Source organism: Stegodyphus dumicola, chromosome 1 (genome assembly GCF_044657685.1).
Source record: "Stegodyphus dumicola isolate Sdum_Otavi_A_Nest chromosome 1, ASM4465768v1".
In the NCBI taxonomy this organism is placed as follows: Eukaryota; Metazoa; Arthropoda; class Arachnida; order Araneae; family Eresidae; genus Stegodyphus; species Stegodyphus dumicola.
The window spans coordinates 189,601,634-189,620,976 of NC_140768.1; the positions used below are offsets into that span (position 1 = coordinate 189,601,634).

General features: G+C 34.0%; 1 protein-coding gene across 4 annotated transcripts in view; it reads left to right on the plus strand.

Annotated features, from left to right (window-relative positions):
• Nmdar1 (glutamate ionotropic receptor NMDA type subunit 1) overlaps window positions 1-18,548 on the plus strand; it is a 158,237-nt gene extending 139,689 nt beyond the window's left edge. The window contains exons 19-20 of one of the 4 annotated variants that reach the window (XM_085824072.1): window positions 6,404-6,463; window positions 14,929-18,548. In XM_085824072.1, the coding sequence (XP_085680198.1) occupies window positions 6,404-6,463; window positions 14,929-15,318 (450 nt within the window). In that variant the 3' untranslated portion in view covers window positions 15,319-18,548. The remainder of the gene's footprint in view (window positions 1-6,403; window positions 6,464-14,928) is intronic. The other 3 variants (XM_085824077.1, XM_085824083.1, XM_085824087.1) reach the window with 3 other exon arrangements.
• The last annotated feature ends 795 nt before the right edge of the window (window positions 18,549-19,343 follow it).

Below are 19,343 nucleotides of genomic sequence, written 5' to 3' on the forward strand. Positions count from 1 at the left end.
CTCAAAAATCAAATCGCCCAAGGTCAAAGCCCATACAGATTGCTGCTTTTTCATAATATCCTCAAGGAAAAACCATCTAAAAGGTCTCTTAAATCACTTTGACATCCTTGTGAAATTCAAAATATAATACGTAAGTTGGACATTAAAAAGGCATCGGTCCTTAATAGAATCACCAACAATATGTTACACAATATAGCTTTCGACACCTATCTCCAAATTCACTGGAATTATCAATGCCTGCCTGACTATAGGCTATTTTCCCAATCCTTGGAAGAGTGTCAACGTTTTTGTTCTTGCCAATCCTGAGAAGGAAAGTACCAAAGTGGAAATTTTTGCCCTGCAAGTTTGCTTTCCAATCTCAGCAAAATTCACGAACGTAAAAAAGGATGAATCCATACCTTAGCTACTTCCCCAGATTAGTACGGATTCAGGAAGCAACTGTATACTTCAAAACAATTATTCAGGTTCGTTGAAATTATCACGGGAGCTCTGCACCATAAGAAATGCACGTCACTCCTTATGTTAGACATGGCGAAAGCATTGGACTGCGTCTTGCAGAAAGGGTTGATCTACAAACTAATTAAGATGAACTTTAGTCGAGAAATTCTTCTTCTTCTCAATTCCTTCCTTACCGACCAAACGTTTAGTGTCAGTCAAGGCAATGTCTATTAGCCTTCTAAAGCATCATTGTAGGAGTTCCCCAGGGTCCCTGTCTTGGGCTCATCCTCTATCGTTTTTACGTAATCGATTTCCTCAGAGATAAACTGGATCATAATTATATTAGCTCTTTATGCCGACGATACGGCGGTAGCATTGGGTTCTATCGAATCCTATAATGCCACCTCCAAACTCCAAGATTTTTTTTAGATATTGATGATTGGTGCAAAATATGGAAAACCAGTACAAATGGCTCAAAGCTCCGATTGGTAAGGATACGCAAGGTTCGAAATATAACATTGAACAACGTCTACTTATGATTACTTTTATTCGGGGACGTTGTGAACCGCGTAAATAATGTAAGTTATCTAGGAATTATCGTTAACCAAAGGATCACATGGACTTGGCATATTAAGCGCGTCACAGGAAAAACCTGTAATATTACCAACCAATTTTTTGTGTTCCTTGGAAATTACTCTTTACTGTCTATCAACAAAAAGAGAAGGATTTACGCATGCGTTATAAGATGTTATGAATTGCGCAATTCCATGCTACGTATCTGAATCCTAGGCGTCAGACGCAAAGGCAGACTTCCATAAATTTCAGGTAGGACATAATAAGATTCTAAAAAGAATAGTAAATACACATTACCTCATTAGAAACAAACTGATCCACAATGACTTGAAATTCGACTCTATAGTGGACTACATTACTGAACTTAATCAGGGTTTCTTCAAAACTGGACTTAGCTGTGATGCTGAAAATTTTTCATAAGTTCTTAGTTACCAAATCATTCCAGAAAATAATTTGATCAGACCATTTGCTACTCACATTCTCAGAGATCACAACTTCGTAATCTAGCTTTGACTATCAATGTTGACTTGTTTTCTTGCGCTGCATGACATTTGTCTCTCGTCGGTTTCCATTGGAATAACACACATGCAGTAAAGGACACAATGACCTTCCCCCTTTTACCTCAGTTTCTGAACCGTTCCTCGAGTTTCACCTGCTAGCACATCAAATAATGTGCTCTCATTGGGTTAGTTTTTTTTCTTACCTAGCTTAATAATGTCCCTTCTGGGGCCACATAAGCAACTTTGAGCACATAATCAATATCGGCAAATTTCGTGATCGTATTCCTTCATGACATTCAGCATGTTTCTCGCAAGAACTGGGTGTATCTTATAAGATACCAGGTAAAATGAGTGGCCACGAATGTATGGATGACAGAATGAGATGGAAAATTGTCAGTGGATTGATGAGAAGCCGCAAATGTATGGATGACAGAAAGAGATGGAGAATTATCGGTAGATTGAAGGCAGAACAATCACAAGCACAGGTGGCTACAGAGCTCAATTTAACGTCCTGTCGCCTGCAATTTGTTGAAACAGTTTCAGGACACTAGATGCATATCGAAAAGGCTTGGAGAAGGTCGACTGAGATCCACAACGAAGAATGAGGATTGTTATTTGTCACCTTCAGCTCGGCGATACAGGATTGCTACAATTTCAGAACTCTCCCGTGAGTTATATGCTGGCATTCATGATTTGTAGTTTCCCGAATGATTCATGAATTCATGAGATAAAACTGTATGGCAAAAGACTCGCTGTTTGCGTTCCACTCACTGCAGCAAACAAATGAACCTGTTTTGCATGGTACAAACAATATGCGCCTTGTCAGACTTCAGTAGAGATCAGACTTTAGTTGGTTTTTGCAGATGAGGCAAGAGATTCAGCCAAGACACTGATTCTCGGAGTTCGTGTATTTTTAGAGAGCCTGGAACATGATACCGTCCCTCCCTCTCCAGGAAAAAATTTCTTTACAGTGATTGGAGGTGTAATGGTTTGGACAGACACGCTCGTGTGTATTGAATAACCGCACGCTCGTGTGTATATTTGACAGAGGCTCTTTGTTACTCATTGGTACTCTTTTGTACTGTTAGGTACAGAGAGATTTTATAGTCCCATGTTCGACTTTTCAAGGGCGCAATTGGTCCTGGGTTCCTGTTAATGGACGACAACGCTCGTCCATATAGAGCTCAGCTGGTCGACGATTACCTGGAAAGTGAGAATATTCGCCGCATGGATTGACAGCCAGATCTCCTGACCTTAACCATACAGAACATGTTTAGAATGTTATTGGAAGGGCAATTTCATCTCGCCATTCCCCTCTGATAAACATTCTGGAGTTGAAAACTGTTTTGCTGCAGGACTGCCATAGGGACTCCCCAACTGACTTCTGTCCAGTATGCCGTCACGCTGCGTGACTTGTCTGGCTATAACCCCAGGAGACTATACCCCATTTTAGACTCATTTTCAGTTCGATATCACAACTTGGATTTTGCACATCCCTGCATTATGAGCTTTACTGATAATCATGCGTATATAAAATGGCTTCTGAATCGTACTTCTCTCTCTCTTTTTTTTGTTTTTTTTGTTTGTTTGTTATTTTTGTATAGTCATATCAAATTTCATCAAAATATGTTCATTACGTTTTAGGACTTCTACATAGTATGCAAATTCTCGTAATTTTGCACACGAATATATTTGTGTGTTACGCTTTTAACAGCGTCATCGACATCATAGTTGCAAATTTCATTGCTTCATTACGAATAGGGTGTTGACTGTTGTGAAAAGTTTTAACCAGGCGATAATGAAAGGTATGTAGCCGAAAAATATTTAAATTCCATTAGCATTCCTATAATGACAGTTAATTCCTTGCACAAATTGTGAAGTATTGTTCTTCATATTGTAACTGAAATTTTTTCGAAAAGTGAGAAAATTGCGAAACATTTGTCTATGGGATTATTCACGGACTGCCATTATAGCATTTTTGCCTTAACCTTCAACATTATAAATATCAAGAATTAGGTTTATCGCATGAAACCAACAATAGCGAACTGAAAGTAGGCATTACATAGAGAGTGCTCAATACCAAATGAAGTTGTACATGAACTTTGCAATGACACTGATCTACGTGATCAGTAGTACCTGAAAAAGAATGGTTATCAGTTCGAACACTTGCAATAATTTCTTAAGATTTATATTTGTCTTCTTCAATTTGGATTGTAAAATTTAAATGTGTCTTAATAAAAATGTCTTAAATTCCACACGGTGTTGTTGCCGATAAAGGCAATCCATTTTAAGTAATTAAAAATTAATTTTTATTATTCAAATTGGGTTGCTTTTTTCTACAACACCACATGGAATATCATTTTGCTTAAGATATTTGCAAACCAAGGTAAGGGTCGGTCAAGCGCGGCTGTCTCGGTAGCTGCAGACTCCTGGGAATTGTGCCAGTCTTTAAATTCCCGTGCTCTTGAAAGTGAAACTCGAGTTATATGGCATGTTACTCTGTCAAGTATTCCTGTGCCAGTTCCATAACTTACCTATTTCGCAGTCTCTACTTGAACTACTATAACTAGTTACTAAATCGTGTACTGTCTCTCTAACATTTAACTGACTGAGGACAAAAAGCAGTATCTGGAAGTTCTCTAAATTTCCTCCATGAATCATCCTTTTTATACACATAAATCTCAGCTGAACATTTCTTGCAATTTTCGTGAAATTTAAATGTCTAAATTTTGTTCAACAAGAATTTAAACAGCGTTAATTTAATTAAATGGACGCCTTATATGATTTATTCAGTTTAAAAAAGAATACATCTCAGAGTTAAATGGTTTATATACATTTTATGAAACTGTTGCTGATTTTTGACAATATGGTTACTGGCAGCAAAGGTCGTGCAAATATGTGCTATCTAGTATTTCAGAAAGTGATAAACTTTATAATTTCGTAAGAAAAGAAAATAATTGGTGGGGCTTTTCAAACTGGTCAGATTACACAACACTTAGTATTCTGTAAATGTAGCGGAATAAATATAAAAGCCCTCTAGCATAAAAGGTCTCTGAACTTATTCATAAATGCGTGGCAGGCTAAAGTGAAACTCTTGCTCTTCAAAATAGTCTCTTTTGGAAACTGCTGCAATGGTCGTAAATTCAGCCGTTGTTGGGAAGTCTGAAATTCTTCTTTCCTTAAAGTTTATAATATATTTCTCATCTTTTCAAACGTGCGTTTAAATTGCCTATTTTTTGAAATTTTACCTTCAATGTAGGAAAGCTGAAAGACTCATAGACGTCCACATCAGGATATTAAGAAGGAATATAAATAGCAGAGTTATATTGCTTCGAAACAGCTCTTCCAATGCTGTGATAGATACGTAGAGCCCACCATTATCAGGTGCATCATTCAATTCCTGCTGGCCAACTACGCTTAATCTCGTCCAGTAATGTAGGCATTTACAACCCGGCATAATTTGGTACTCTTTACTGATTACCTTTTCGACCCCCTCAAATAATAAACCTTCTTGATCGGGAAATAAAACAACATATATTTTGCAATTGCTTTTGACAGATATTGAGCTATAAAGATGGCTAAGTTCTGTGTAGTAACCATAAGGTAAATGTTCTTTCTCCGTAATAATGTTCCCTCTTAGAAGCTAAAATTATTCTATCAGTTCTTCAAAAGTCATTTTAAAATGTTTAGCAAAATAAGATTCACTCTAACATTTTCCAGCTTTAGTTTAAGATCAATTTAAAGCTTTAAAGCTTAATAAGAATAAGCAAGTCGATGAATGATTTTTATTTGTTACAAACATTATCAAAAGCTGCCATAAAATTTCCTTTATGTTTGGCTCATGACTGTGTTAACGATGATATAAAAGAAATCTGCATTAAACTTGCATTGCTCTTACATATTTTCAGCAAAATTTTCTTTTTTTTACAGTGAAATCAAACGTAACAACTGTTTTAGCAAAAATCTTGATTAGTGGAATCAAAATAATTAAATACGGGGTGATTCAGTAAATCGGGCATTTTGCAGTGCTGTATAAGATAGTTTGCTTCGCGCAGAAAACATTTACATTATTCTGCCTTGCTGCTAATTTCAAAATTTTAATTACCATTATGTAATATACCTTCATAAAAACTATCTAAATTACATGATTATAGCAGAAGAAATTTCGGAATTCATCGGAATTCCCCGTTTCGCGAACCCATGCTATCGAGATCATGATCTCGTTATTCCTACATAAGTGCACCAGTCTTTCTCTAGAATTATGAAATTTGAAGTCTCTGGTCAGCCTACAAATCACTATTTAAACCACTGATTTTAGCAGTGAGTTTTCGAAATTACCATGGATACATCAAAAAGTAATGGGCAAAATATGTGATATACTACACTCGAATACTGTCAGAGGAAAGAATTTTAGAATGAATCCTTAAAATATATGACTTTTGCATTGAAGGTAGGTATTAATCAAAACAATACAATATGAAGAAAAGAAATTAAGAACTCCGACAACTAAAAACGTAAACGTCAAGTGCACTAATATGCAAGTCGCATGCACTGTGCAAGAAACAAATGGCATGTGACTACATTAGTTACCAATACACCGCCCCTTGTGCCGAATTTCATACCAGAAAATGGCCCCTCGAAAGTCACTTTCAAAGATTATCTGTAGTATAACCATTTGCACTATAATTTTATTTGAATCTAATTGTAACCGAAATGTTTTATGTGCATTTTTTGCTCGTAAATAAGCTAAAGAAGTTACTGTCCATGGCACTGCCCGATTCGCTGACTCACCTGGTATTAACCAATTAACTGAGTAATAGTTAAGTATCGTTTTGGAAGCCCTAATCGTGATCTTTACTGATGTATGGACTGAGCCCTACCTCGTTCCACAGAAATCGCCGTTGGGCACTGTTCCCAAATCCCTCTTTTCCAAAGGCGTGAACAAAGAGGAGGTAAGCTGCCCTTCCAAAGTCTTTAGCATGTGGCTGCAGCTTGCACTCTTATTATCTCTATCTCTCTCTGTGCATGTCCTTTCCTCTCTCTTTCTCTATCTCTTGCTCTGTGCCCGTACGGAGATTAAATTGCCTGAACTTCAAAGAAAGCGGTCAATGTCGTTGGAAACCGGCTTTAAAATCTTCAAATTTTCTTCAGCCCACTAGCAATTTAGTTATGCAGGCCTTCTCCATGGATGGCTGGGGGTATTTACAGTGGTTACCAAGCATTTAAATATGCATAATAAAAGTTTCACATTGATTTTGAGGTAGATTTTGTACTTTTGATCAATGATATAATTATTAAGTATTTTATAAATAAATAATTAACTAAATAAAGATAGCACACCATGAGATATCTGTAGTAACGATAGTGTAACTCCAAGGATTAGTGCTATTTGTTGAAATTTTTGGCATGAAAACGTTTCAAACATAACCATGCTTGAAAATACTACTCTTCTGCAGTCACACAAGCTTATAAAAGTGTTCAAAAGATTTTTGGAAACTTTTGTTAGCGACATGTTCCTTGACTTCCTTCAAATTATTCGTGCATTCATCTATTCTCAGAGAAGACGATTATTTATGACGACATCACTTTTCTTCACAGTTACTTGATGCTTTTGCAAAGAACAGGAAACCCTACATTAAGTATTCGTGAAAGATAAAATACCGAAACTGAACATCAATCTTGTCCACTCTACCATATAGATGTCTCTACCTTCTCGCGGAGGCGAATTGACTGTTAATGATGATAAGTTTACGTTAATGATGAAATCACTTTTAATTGGAATAGAAATGTTCATTACGAGTTCACTTCATAAATATGCTACGGTCAATAAGAAGCATTACGTACATGTATTCAAGAACGCTGTTTGAGCAACTTCAACCGTGTGTGACTGCGGAATGGGAGATTGAAAGTGGTTGTGTCGAAAACATTTTCATCTTAAAAAATTTGGCAATATAACATTCGTACTGGATGTTCCTGAAGTGACTATATATATGCTTATCTAAATCAGTTAGATTGAAAGACAGAAAATTCATAGTTGAAGCTACTTTGTAATCAATAATCCACAAATCCGTGCTGACAAATTAAATGAAAACACACGTCCCAAGAATCGGATCAAAATATTTTAAATACCGTTCTAACAAGGCATTTTCCAATGTTTTACAAACTTAACTACGTTGCATTATCTAAGTCCTCTTTAGGTTACTGTCATTTTAGTAAAAGAAAAAGCAATCCTCCTTAAACCACAAAAGGATATAGGGACATTCAGCCTTCCGTGGCTGCGCTGGGGTTTTGGGTAACTCCGTCATCGCATTCTATTATTGGAAGACGACATTGGCCGTACTAGCAAGCATGTTACAAAAGGTACCTCATGTTCTTTTCTTATCTTTAGAAGGATCCGGAAATTCGTTATTCTTGCATGGTGTCTGTCTGCCAACACTCAGACCCCAGTAGCCACGCAAGGTTCGAATGCTAATTAGAATAAAGAACCATCCTTTTCAATTTGGCAAGTGAACCTGCACAGAGCTATTTAACTACCTAATAAAGCATTACCTGACTGCGATGTGGTCAACAAAAGCGTCCAAGATAACATAATTTCTCATAACGAGCTGCATTATGGTGAAGGAGAATTTGTGAGATGTGACTACCCTGAACTGAGATAACTTTTATATTAGCTTTTATTCTCTAACGCAACGTTTTCCAAATGAAATTCGAAAAGAAAGTGAGTGATTGCGAAGACAAAGTACGCCTTGCTTGCGCGAAGGAAAAAAGCAGAATTCTTGTTTGAACGAATTAACAGACACTTATAAAAGTAACAGATTTGCGTAATTTATGCAGAACCTTATTAGTATGTATAATTAATAAAAATAAAGCTATTACTTTCAAAATTATTATGCTAGGCAAAATTAGGTGTCTTTGTCCAAGAATTGAGCTTTAGTTCTAATGTTAAGCTAATGATGTCGATGAGCAAGAAAGGCGCATGCATGGAGTTCATATAGCTCAAAATATCAGCTTTGATACATAAAGCTATTTAATAAAAGAAGAGAGGAAGCTTTAACTTCTTTAAAACAAAAGCTTGAAGTTTTAATCGTTAATTAAGAAAGTAAGCCGGTTAAAGAGTCTCAAGGTAATCTAAATGAAACCTCAAACGATATATTTCAAAATTTTCAGGACAGTTACATCACCAAAACGAAAAAGCGTGGTTACTGGGGCATTGAGAAGGGCTCGAGCAGAATGCATGGTAAGGGTGGCGCCAGGCAGACCCCCTTGGAAAATTCCATTGTTTCTATAAAATATATACTTTTTACGGATTTCAAAGAAGCATAACTTGTGTATGCTTTAAGCATGTTTCTTGATTGTAAAAAGACACTGCACTGATTTGATTTGAATGATATGCCTTATTAAATAATAAAAGCTATGATGCTTGTTTTCCTCTCAAATTTCTAGTATTTAAAATGAACTTCTATTAAAATTCTAGACGTTTTGTAGTACGATAACTTAGGAAAAACTTCGACTTGCACAAAACTTCAGAAAGAAGTGAACTGTGGTGAAGAGTATGTCTTGAATACCTTAGGTAACAGTGTTAACCTTTGTGGAACAGTATGTGTTCTTTATTCATTAACGACACTGAATTTTCGCGAAATGAGCAGTCGCAAATTCACTCACAATAAACTTTAGTAATTCCAAATACCAACAAAAAAACTTTATAAATGATTAGTAATAAAAAATTGTATATGAACTCATGTTTTAAAAATTACTTTCCTGTGCAGGTCGAAAGTTTTCTCAAGTTGTTGGACTCTAAATGAATATTTCCTTAGCGTGCAAATATTTCGCAGAAAAATCTGTGTTACATATCAAGAGTTCTCGAACTACTTTTAAAAGTTACTAGGGATTGCATAAAAGCATTTTAAAGTTTTATTTTATTAGCAATTAGGCTACTATACCCGGGACAAAGCTAACGTGAGAACAGTGGCAGAACTTGGTTCACCGTTTGCTCTTTCTTCCCGTGTGTATATAAGCATTCCGTACCGCGCTGCGGCGCATAGGGAAAAATCCTTCCTTAAAATGTTTGGATATGGCTTTCGATGGCATCATTTCCTGTACGCTTAGGACGGTAACTCTGTTTGGCCTCGAGCCTACACCTTCATGGCGTTTCTTTACATTTCGATAGCAGTACCAAAAAGACTATTACTGCTAATGAAGTGCGTTGTCGTCTTCTTGCCATGAGATTACGACACTATGGTGTGGTGAATTTAATTTAAAAGATGTAATATTTTATTCTTTCCCTCCTAGAAAAAAAAAGTGAAAAGAAAGAAAAAGTGCTATTTCTTTCAGTGTGCTAACTCCGTAAATGTATATTAATACTGGTTGCAGAGGTCTTTAATAAATATATTCTTAATTTAAAACCGCTCATATTAAAGGTGTTGTGATTAGTAATTCATTACTTCATGTTTATTATGTATGGATTCTGTGCAGATGCAGTTTCCGAAAGTATGAAATAAATTAGTTTTCACAAATAGCAGAAACGTTGGGAGCTAACATACTATACAGTAAATTCACGATATTTTAAAAGATTAAAAAATCCGAAAAAGTAAAATTTATTTTTGATTTAATTTTCAGTCTGAAAACAAAATTTATTTCTGAAGTTAGACTACTATACATTTTAAACAAAGAACTAGAGAAACGTATGTTTGAATTAACTATGGATATTGCCCATTATTTAACGTGAAGCATGTCTTGTACTTAGTGTTAATCACAAAAAGAAGTTTCTTTTTTTTTTATACATGCGTATTAAATTCAGTGATAACATTGAATGCACTTTTTACTTTTAATTTAAGGTATCAGAAATGTGAAAAACACGGGCATTGACATGGAAATAACATGCAGTTGCAAAGGAAATACTTTTTGTAATCTGAAAGGAACAGAATGCAATACAATAATAATATCCTTACGACTGGCATGGCAGAGAGTTTCTTTATAGTTGGGTCGAGATCGTCGTGTATTCCTACGTGTTTCGTTTTTTGCACGAAATTCATGAACTCAGCATATAATCTAAGCATTTAAGAGTTTTTCTAATATTAACGGCATATTTGGAGGATTTTATAATTTTATTATTCCATGAAACAGGAAGACAATCTGTAGAAAGCTACATGTAAATTTTTTCGCCTGGCATCATTATTCAACGGAAACAAACCATAATTTTCACGCGATAGTGTCACTTATGCGCATCATTCAGCGAAACCAATGCGTAAGATTCCAGCCTAAACATCATTACGCTAAGGCAGGGTTCTTAAACTTTTTCATTCGCGACCCCCAGGACAACATAATATTTCCAAAAAAATCTGTGGGACACCCATAAATATTGCGCAGATCCGACACACACGTCAATGAAACTGTTAATTTTTTCACTTGTATTGTAATATACTACTGCAGTTTTAGGTCATTAACTTTAATTTCTAATTTTAAGACGCAGAACAATGTGAAAATTTTAAGTAAGTAACAGACGAAATGACAGCGTCACATGCAAAGCAAGGGAAACGAAAGTTTATATTATAAAAAAAAAATGCGTCGAAACGTTTTCGTTTTTTCCTTTGTCTGTATTGTCTTATCTTTATCTATTTTCAGATACATTGTGTAAAAATATTTGGTAATTGTAAAATTATTATAATAAGATAAAATACAAAACTGCTGAAATTTTTGGCGACATCCTGCTACAAGTTTCGCGACCCACAGTTTAAGAAACCCTGCGTTAAGGCGTTCCCAAGAACAGAGAAAATGATATCTTCGGAAAGTATGGCGAATCACAAGGGCGGATTTTTCCATATGCGCGTAGCGAGGTACGGAATGATTATATGCTCCCCGTGTATTTGTTTTGCAGCAGTTAATGTTAAAAATCCTTGTACCACATGTAAATATCTGTTACGGTTTTATTCACTTCAGCGTAAAATTTCCTCTCAACATGGATCGGATTTGGAGTTGAAAGATAATCTTTCTTTTTCTCTGTTTGTCAATGCGGATATTTATCCATAGTTTTTGCAAAATCATTTAAATAAACTTCAATGAGCTATGCAAAGACTTTACAGATATGAAGGAATTTTATTCAACCCTAATCTGATTCTTGATTGGTTTGACTTTACTTCGATTTAAAAAAGGAATGAAATAGAATTTTTATGACTATTAAAGAAGGGAGGGTCATGTAAACGGGCCTTTTGTGCATGAATTCATTTATAGAAAAATGAAGACGCTTATCAAGTTTTGGTAAAGAATATCGTAATATTGACAATAAATGCTACAGGAAAACAATTTTTTGTGTCTGTCATAAAAATTCAAAATACCTGTGCTGCAGTTGTTCAAAGTTGACTCTTTTTTTCAGTCGTAGTGCAGGTCATTCTAATTATCTGAAGTCAAAAATCCAAAAATGTTTCTTTAAAATACGATCTTGCGAAGATGTTGAACCTAAATTTAAGAAAAAAGAACTCGAAAATTAAAAATTCAAGGACCTTAAGAAAATTGATTAATTAAGAAATTTTTAGAGAAAATAAATTAAGAAACATTTTATGTTGTTTTAGATTCAGGATATGGTAAATAAGTTACAGAATATCTGCGTGAAATCTGAAGTCGAACGTTCAATTAATTTTTGATCTATGATCACGCGCGAAAAAAATGTATCTTGAGAAAACCGCACTTCATGTTTTTGATAGGAAAAATTAGTATTCGAGTAATGATTAAGTGGACATACCACTATAGAAGCATAATCTGTAATGGCAGGTCCATATAATGTGCTTTTCTGCTCTGCTGAAAGGTAAAGTGTTTCCGCGCGCGCTGGTGTACCTGCAATCGGTGCCTTTCGGAGTGCATCACTTTGAAGACTCCGCGGATAATATAAGGCTCCAATTTTAGTTTACAATATTAAAAATATATTCTTTAGATATTAAATAAATTTTGTAAGCAATCAAAAATGAGTAAGAAAAATTCTGTTTTACATGACCACTCTTAAGAGAGAATTTATCACTAGAGATATTGTAATTCAAATTCATACTATGAAAAAAAAAATGTTTTTCGTAGGGTTTGTATAAATAATTACCGCTAAATGAAATAATTGAAGGGAAATAAGAGCATTATAGCTCTATGCTGTGACGGTCGAACTGCGAGTTAATAAAAAAAGGCAAAATACTGAACAAATATGAATTTCAAAGATCCTTTTTTCATTGTCTTCCTCTATTAATAGTTTGTGAAGCAAACTCAGTTAATCGAAGCTTTGCTGTATGGCATGTTTACAGGGTATAGTATTTTGTTGACGTTATACACAGTTTCTAGATTAGCTATGTTCCGAGTATAGAATCTTGTACAAATAATATTATGCTGCTTTTATTTATTATATGATGTTTGGATATTGTAAGATGTTTTGAGATTATTCACAATTTTTAAACTTACTTTTTATTTTATACATAATTTAGTTTTAGAAGTTATTTCTTTACTTTTCAATAAAAGATGGTAGCTCTTATATTAAATAATTTGAAATTATTGACAGATTTGTATATACTCATATCAGCGAATCGCTAAACTTTCATCCATTTGAAAAAAGATTTACAAACATACAAGTAAATAGTATTTACAAGTATAAAAATTTTAAAAAATCTAATACAATAAAAATTTAATTGAAAATTTTTAAAAAGTCTGATACAATAAAACAATAAAAATTAGATTGAAAAATTTTAAAAAAATATTGTAAGATTCTTTACTGAGCACTTTAAATTACAGTTGAATGTGAAGAATCTTAAAAGCTAGTAAGCGAATAATCGTTTGAGTTCGTGAGACAGTAACCAAAACTTGAAAAGAGTTAAAGACCTTTTATTATTCAAATAAGGTTTAACAGAACTCCGTCTTGGAGTTTTACAATAAAGCCGACACTCGGGCTTAAACTTAAGAACTACAAACTTAACTAATCTTAACTAAAAAGATATAGCCGAAGCTATCAAAAGTATAACAGAGTTGCCCCCTTAACGCTGAACTGCGAAGCTATTAAGGGCCTAAAGTACGGCCAAGCGTAATAATAGCTTAAGAGAGAGTAGCTTAAAAAGGCGGACGTGTGCTAGCCAGAATCTCTGGTTATCTCTGACTAAGACAGTCGAACTTCGCCATTAAATACTGCTCTTCCTCAATATGAATTCAAAAGTCATTCTAAAACTGCGCTCTAGCCGGAAGTTGTAAGCTGAAATTCAGAAATGATAGGAAAGGAAGCTTAACTCAAAATTTAACTGTTAGATAAATTAATATAATCCTTACAATATTACAGTAAAAATTTAATTAATTTAAAGTTGCTGAAATCTAGGAAAGGCATTCTGAAAGCTCCTGACATCTTTATAAATACTTGATGTTCTTTGGATACCATACAAGCTCCATGAACCACATTTATCTCCTTTGATCTAAAGTTAAGGTTGATGCCGATTTTGCACTATTACCAAAGAAAAATAAATTGGTTAGGTGTTAAGAGTACCGAAACGCAGGGAACGCTTTTTACCATAATAAAAGTTTGTTTTAAGTTGGAATTCAGTTACAGAAAAATTGATAAAAATTTGCCAGTCGTTTAAAATTCCACAATATTTTACTGCTTTGTTAGTTACGTATGTTAACTGGCTGTCGGCTTGAATTGAAAAAATTATAATAAACTTTCAAGCAAACATTTGGGTAATTTGATTGAAAGAAATGTAGCAATTTTTTTTTTCATTTCAATATCTCCCACATTCTAGCAGATCTTCTCACTCAAACTTTTAATAACTTAATCTTAATCTTTAGCGATCACTAAAAATGTAAACTTACTCAGCAATTTTCACCTTCACCAGAAAGAGCCACTACTGTTGCTCAAATTTAAAATATTAAGTCATATCTACAATACATAAGATACAGCCTAAACAGAAGCTACTAATCACTGATCCTTCGCTATCAATTTAAATAAACTTAAGAATCTTAATCTAAATATTCCAAATTTCTAATCTGATCCAAGTTCAAGGGTTATCTTTTCTCTGGTATCCTTATCGACTTCCCCATGTTATTAGAAATTTATATTCACTCACCGTTAACATCAAGCTCACTCTTCGACCTAATTCTTATTTTTTTTTTTATTTTTATTTTTATTTTTTTATTTTTTATTTTTTTTTTTTTTTTTACATTCCTTCTTCATTTTTACGTTATGTAAACACCTTAAAATTTTTCATCTTCTAAAAAAGAGTGAAATGAAGTAAGAGAACGGGTAAAAAATCTCTAAACCAGTACTACTTATTTAAATTGAAACTTTTCAAGATACTTGCGAAGGTCTTTTTTTCACTGGCAGTCGCGTGTGATGAGTTATTATACATGTATACTTATCTGCAATTTGCAAAAATATGCTCATCATAAACTTGATGTTGGAACTTTCTTCCAGAAGAAGAAAACCTTACGCGCCACTCTGCAAGCCCAGAAGCGACTTCGAGCCAACGGTATGGATGCACCCTACACCATCGAGCAGGGAATGCTAGGACTCATGGCTCAACCGAGCAGCCAAGGGGCTCCCGACCGCAACAGACCAGCCCCTCGCATGAGACTAGGACAGCCCATGGAACTGGAGGCTATCCGAACCCCGGACATCGACACGGATATTCAGCACCTTCCACCGCCTCCACCGCCCCCTGCTTCGAGTCCTGCAGTTCGGATGCGGGAGCCACCACCCATTCCACCGCCCGTTGCAAGCCCTGCAGTCCGGATGAGAGGTGGAAGGATACCTTACAGTCCGCGAGGCAACCAACCAAAAGAAACCTTTGACATTCCAGTTTAAAAGGCACATAGCATTCCTTCTCCTAATACTTGCTTCCACCTCATAAAAAACATTGTCGCTCCCTATGTGTTAAATGATTCCAGCAAAATCTCTCATAGCAAAGCGGAAAAGTCACCAATATTTTAAGGATATCGTCGAGTAATTGAAATTCCGAATCAGACTTCCAAATGAAAGTCAATTTGTCATGTTTATTAGAAGACACAATTATAGTCGAAAACCATTCTCTTTAACTCCAACTCCAATAATTAGTCACGCGATTTCATGCTGTTCGAGTGATGCAAAACTTGCAGCAATTGTTAATAGGGAATGCTGCAATTCTGCATATTTGGTCTAACGCTTTTAAAATGCTAGGATACATATTAAGGAAAGAGCATTCACGCGCGAGCTTGTTGCTTAGCTCTGCTTTAGATTTGTATCTAAAATTCGTTTCTTATACATTAGCAAGCACATCCAAACAGTTTATTAAAATGAAAGAATAGATTCAAAAATTTAACCAATTGGAAACTCATTTCCTTTTTAAATTTTTGCTGTTAAACTAGTTTATTTATTTATTCCAAATTGCTTGGCATATTCTTGCAATTGTCATAGACTTCGCCTTAAAAATTTCTATTTGATATTATAACGACTTCTTTTAGGAGGGAGGGGATATCCGAATAGGACTAAAAACAAAACACACAAACTTATACTAGCATAAAATAAAACTTTAAAAAAAGACCAGAACCAGAAAAAAGAACATTAAAACATAAGAAAATCTCTACTATATGCTTAAAAGTGTTACGCTGTTCCTGATTTACTCTGTTTCTGATTTTACCTGAAAGTAGTTGGACAGAATGATTAAAAGTCATATTGTAATAACGTAGTTCTTTTTCAGAACTCTCGAAATCATAGTACACTGGCATACTTTCCGCCGGAAATGGCAAAAACAAAATGCTAGATAGTCTTATTATACCAATATAATGTCTTTCCAAAATAACTAAGGCGTATAAAATTCTTCAGATGCCTGAAGTTCATTACACCGGCATAGTTTCCTTTAAACTAACTTCAACAATATGTTTCGAAATCTTATTTCACTAATGTGATTTAGTCAAAAAAGACAGAATATTGGCATTCATCTAAATGTTCGAAAATTTAATAACTGGCACAGTATTCTTAAAGGATTAAGACAAATGCTCGAAAATCTTATTACCTTATACCACAGTTGCTTTGCAAAAAGACTATAATATTATTATTATTTTAAATATCTGGAAATTGTAATACACCAGTCCAAATTCCTCCAAAAGTTAGCAAAAGTGCGTGATTTCAAATACACTAGGATAAAAATCTGTGATTCGGAAATAACTACGATTTGATTATCTAATACAAGCACTTTTTCTGCGTCAGGTACTTTGAGAGATTCTCATCATCTCTGTCCTTTAGAAAAACGAAGAAATGCCTGTCGGATATTTAGGACTAAAGTCACCAATATTTTTGCGGCTTACTACAAAGCACGCATGCGCACAAAAGGCATAATACGTTCAATAGCAGCTGCTGTAGAACTTCATTAACATTAAAACAAAACTGCTTTGCGCGTGGTGTTTGCTCGAGCAAATAGCAAGCCTCAAGAACTCAACAGAACCTGATATATTTTACTCGCTTTTATGGAATATTTTTTTGTGATTGCAAGCATTTCTGTTCAGAACTTTTGACGTCACGACAATGGACAAAAGTAATCAGTAGGCAGAATCTGCTGGACAGAAATATATGTCGTCGAACCTCAGGACTGCATAAAGGCGAGGAAAAATCTCCATAGAAAAATAGATTTTTTTTAGAATCACTGTAAAAGTTTCTCGCATGCCCGTTAGAAAAGTTGGATGCATAACTCAAACATTAATGTAAATTCACCAGAAACAGAGTCTTGAAATTATTGCCAGTTGCATATAAAACAAAAAATATTATGTGGAAATGTTCCTTTAAGCTAAAAAAGGTGTCTTTTCAAGAAATTAATTTCAAAGTATTTGAATCTAGTTTCCTTTGCAGACAGAACTAATGGAGGTCATATCTAATGCTTAATGTATTATGCATTTTCCTTTTATCTGCACTTCAAGTAACTGTATTAAAGAATTAAATAAATCTTCTATTGGTGGTTTCCTAAATGTCAAAACCATTTTTAGTATGATAAATTCATTTAAAACATCAAAGAAATGCTGGCAGAAAAATACTGAAAGTAAATATATCACATTTAGTAGAAGTTTTGTAAGTTAAATTTTCAGTTTTAAATTGAATTTTAAGTTTTAATAAAGCTAAACTGCGCATTATAATTTTTATTCAAATTTTTACATAGATGTAGAAGAAAGATGTAAAACTATCAGAACTTTAAAACTGCTTGAAAATACTACAAATTGAGTAAAGTCTTAGCCAGCTCTGTTTTACTGTATTGTGGAAAATTCTCAACGGCTATCTGCCTTAAAGGTGATGCCCTCGTAGCAGATTTCATAAAAAAGGCCTGGTGTTTATTCACATTACAGATGAGGAAAACACCATAGAGGCAGCCAGTTAAGATCACTGGGTTCTAGAAGACTGTCACTAAATGATGATATTCACTTTACCACTGAGAACTGATTCGAATTAAAGAAGTGATTCCTACAAAATTAATAGTACTACGATTTATGCTGTTATTCATCAGCAAATATAGTTTCCATTACCTTTTTATATATGCATTAAAGTGGATACAGGTACAAATGGAAGAAAAGTTTGCAACGAAATAAGAATACCAAATATTATTTCTCTATCAGATTTGATATACTATGCAGAGAAGGGGTAAATGTCAAAAATTCAAATACAAAAAAAAAAAAAATAAATAAAAATAAAAAAAAGTTTTAAAGAACTTTGTGGTTCCGTTAATAGTGCAAACTTAACTATGTTTATAATTTATATATTGTACCTTTTTTCAACGCCTTGCAAACTGTACGAAATGGATATCCGCTTTCTATGGGGTGCGAGGAACTTTCCGTAGATTTCTACTAGGATAAAGACAGAATCATCTACCAAGAAATCAAAAACTGTACGGATTCTTTAGGAGCTCCATTTCATTATATGTTAAAGATTTTAGATATATATTATCTATACATATATAGTATATATATATATATATATAATAAATATATATACACATTGGAATATTTACAACTCTTGGAGTGGTAAGCAACGCAAAAAAGAAAAGTACTGAGATTAAATAAAAAGTTTTAAAAACATTCGCTGAGAGCTTCTTAAAATTCTCGAGAAAAAGTGGAAGATGTGTGTAACGTTCCTATGCGACTTTGAATGTTTATAACTTTGGATGTACACAGCGCAGCAAAAAAAAAAAAAAAAAAAAAAGGGGGGGGACAGTGCTATATCTCCCGTTCTACTGGGCCGATTGACAAAATTCAAACTGCGTTTATCATGTCTCGAAAGCGCGATTTAGGTTATATATTAGATTTATATATAGCACTATTCTAACATAGGTATTTTGACACAAAATTGGACTTTTTCTGAAATAACATATCAATATTTTTCCATATTTCGATTTTACGACTCAAATTATGCCAGAATACCAAGTTTTGTAAAAATCGTACGAGTAGTTTTTAAAATATTAGCTCTCAAAATTTTAGCTCCTCAATGTTAATTGAATTTTGTAAATGTTTATTAATATCTCTTTTTTTATTAAACTTTTATTATTTTTCCTTTCTTATTTCGAAATTTAGGTTCATTCCAAATAAAATTTACCCATTTTTTGTGTTTTGTTTTTTAAATTTCTATTTTTAAATAATTTTTATAAATTTTTCGAAAAAAATTTTGAATTATAACCTATAAAAGTTTTACTATCATCTTAAAGTAGGTGTATTCTTAAGCATATCTGCAAAAAATTATACTTTTTTATTCAAAATTTTCTAAGATATACACGAATTTACATATTTTCGCGTTTTGAAATTTGGCATCTTTTTTTGAGCGATAATAACGCCAAATGTGGTCTATGGATTCTTGTTACAGTGAATTACCACAGCTAT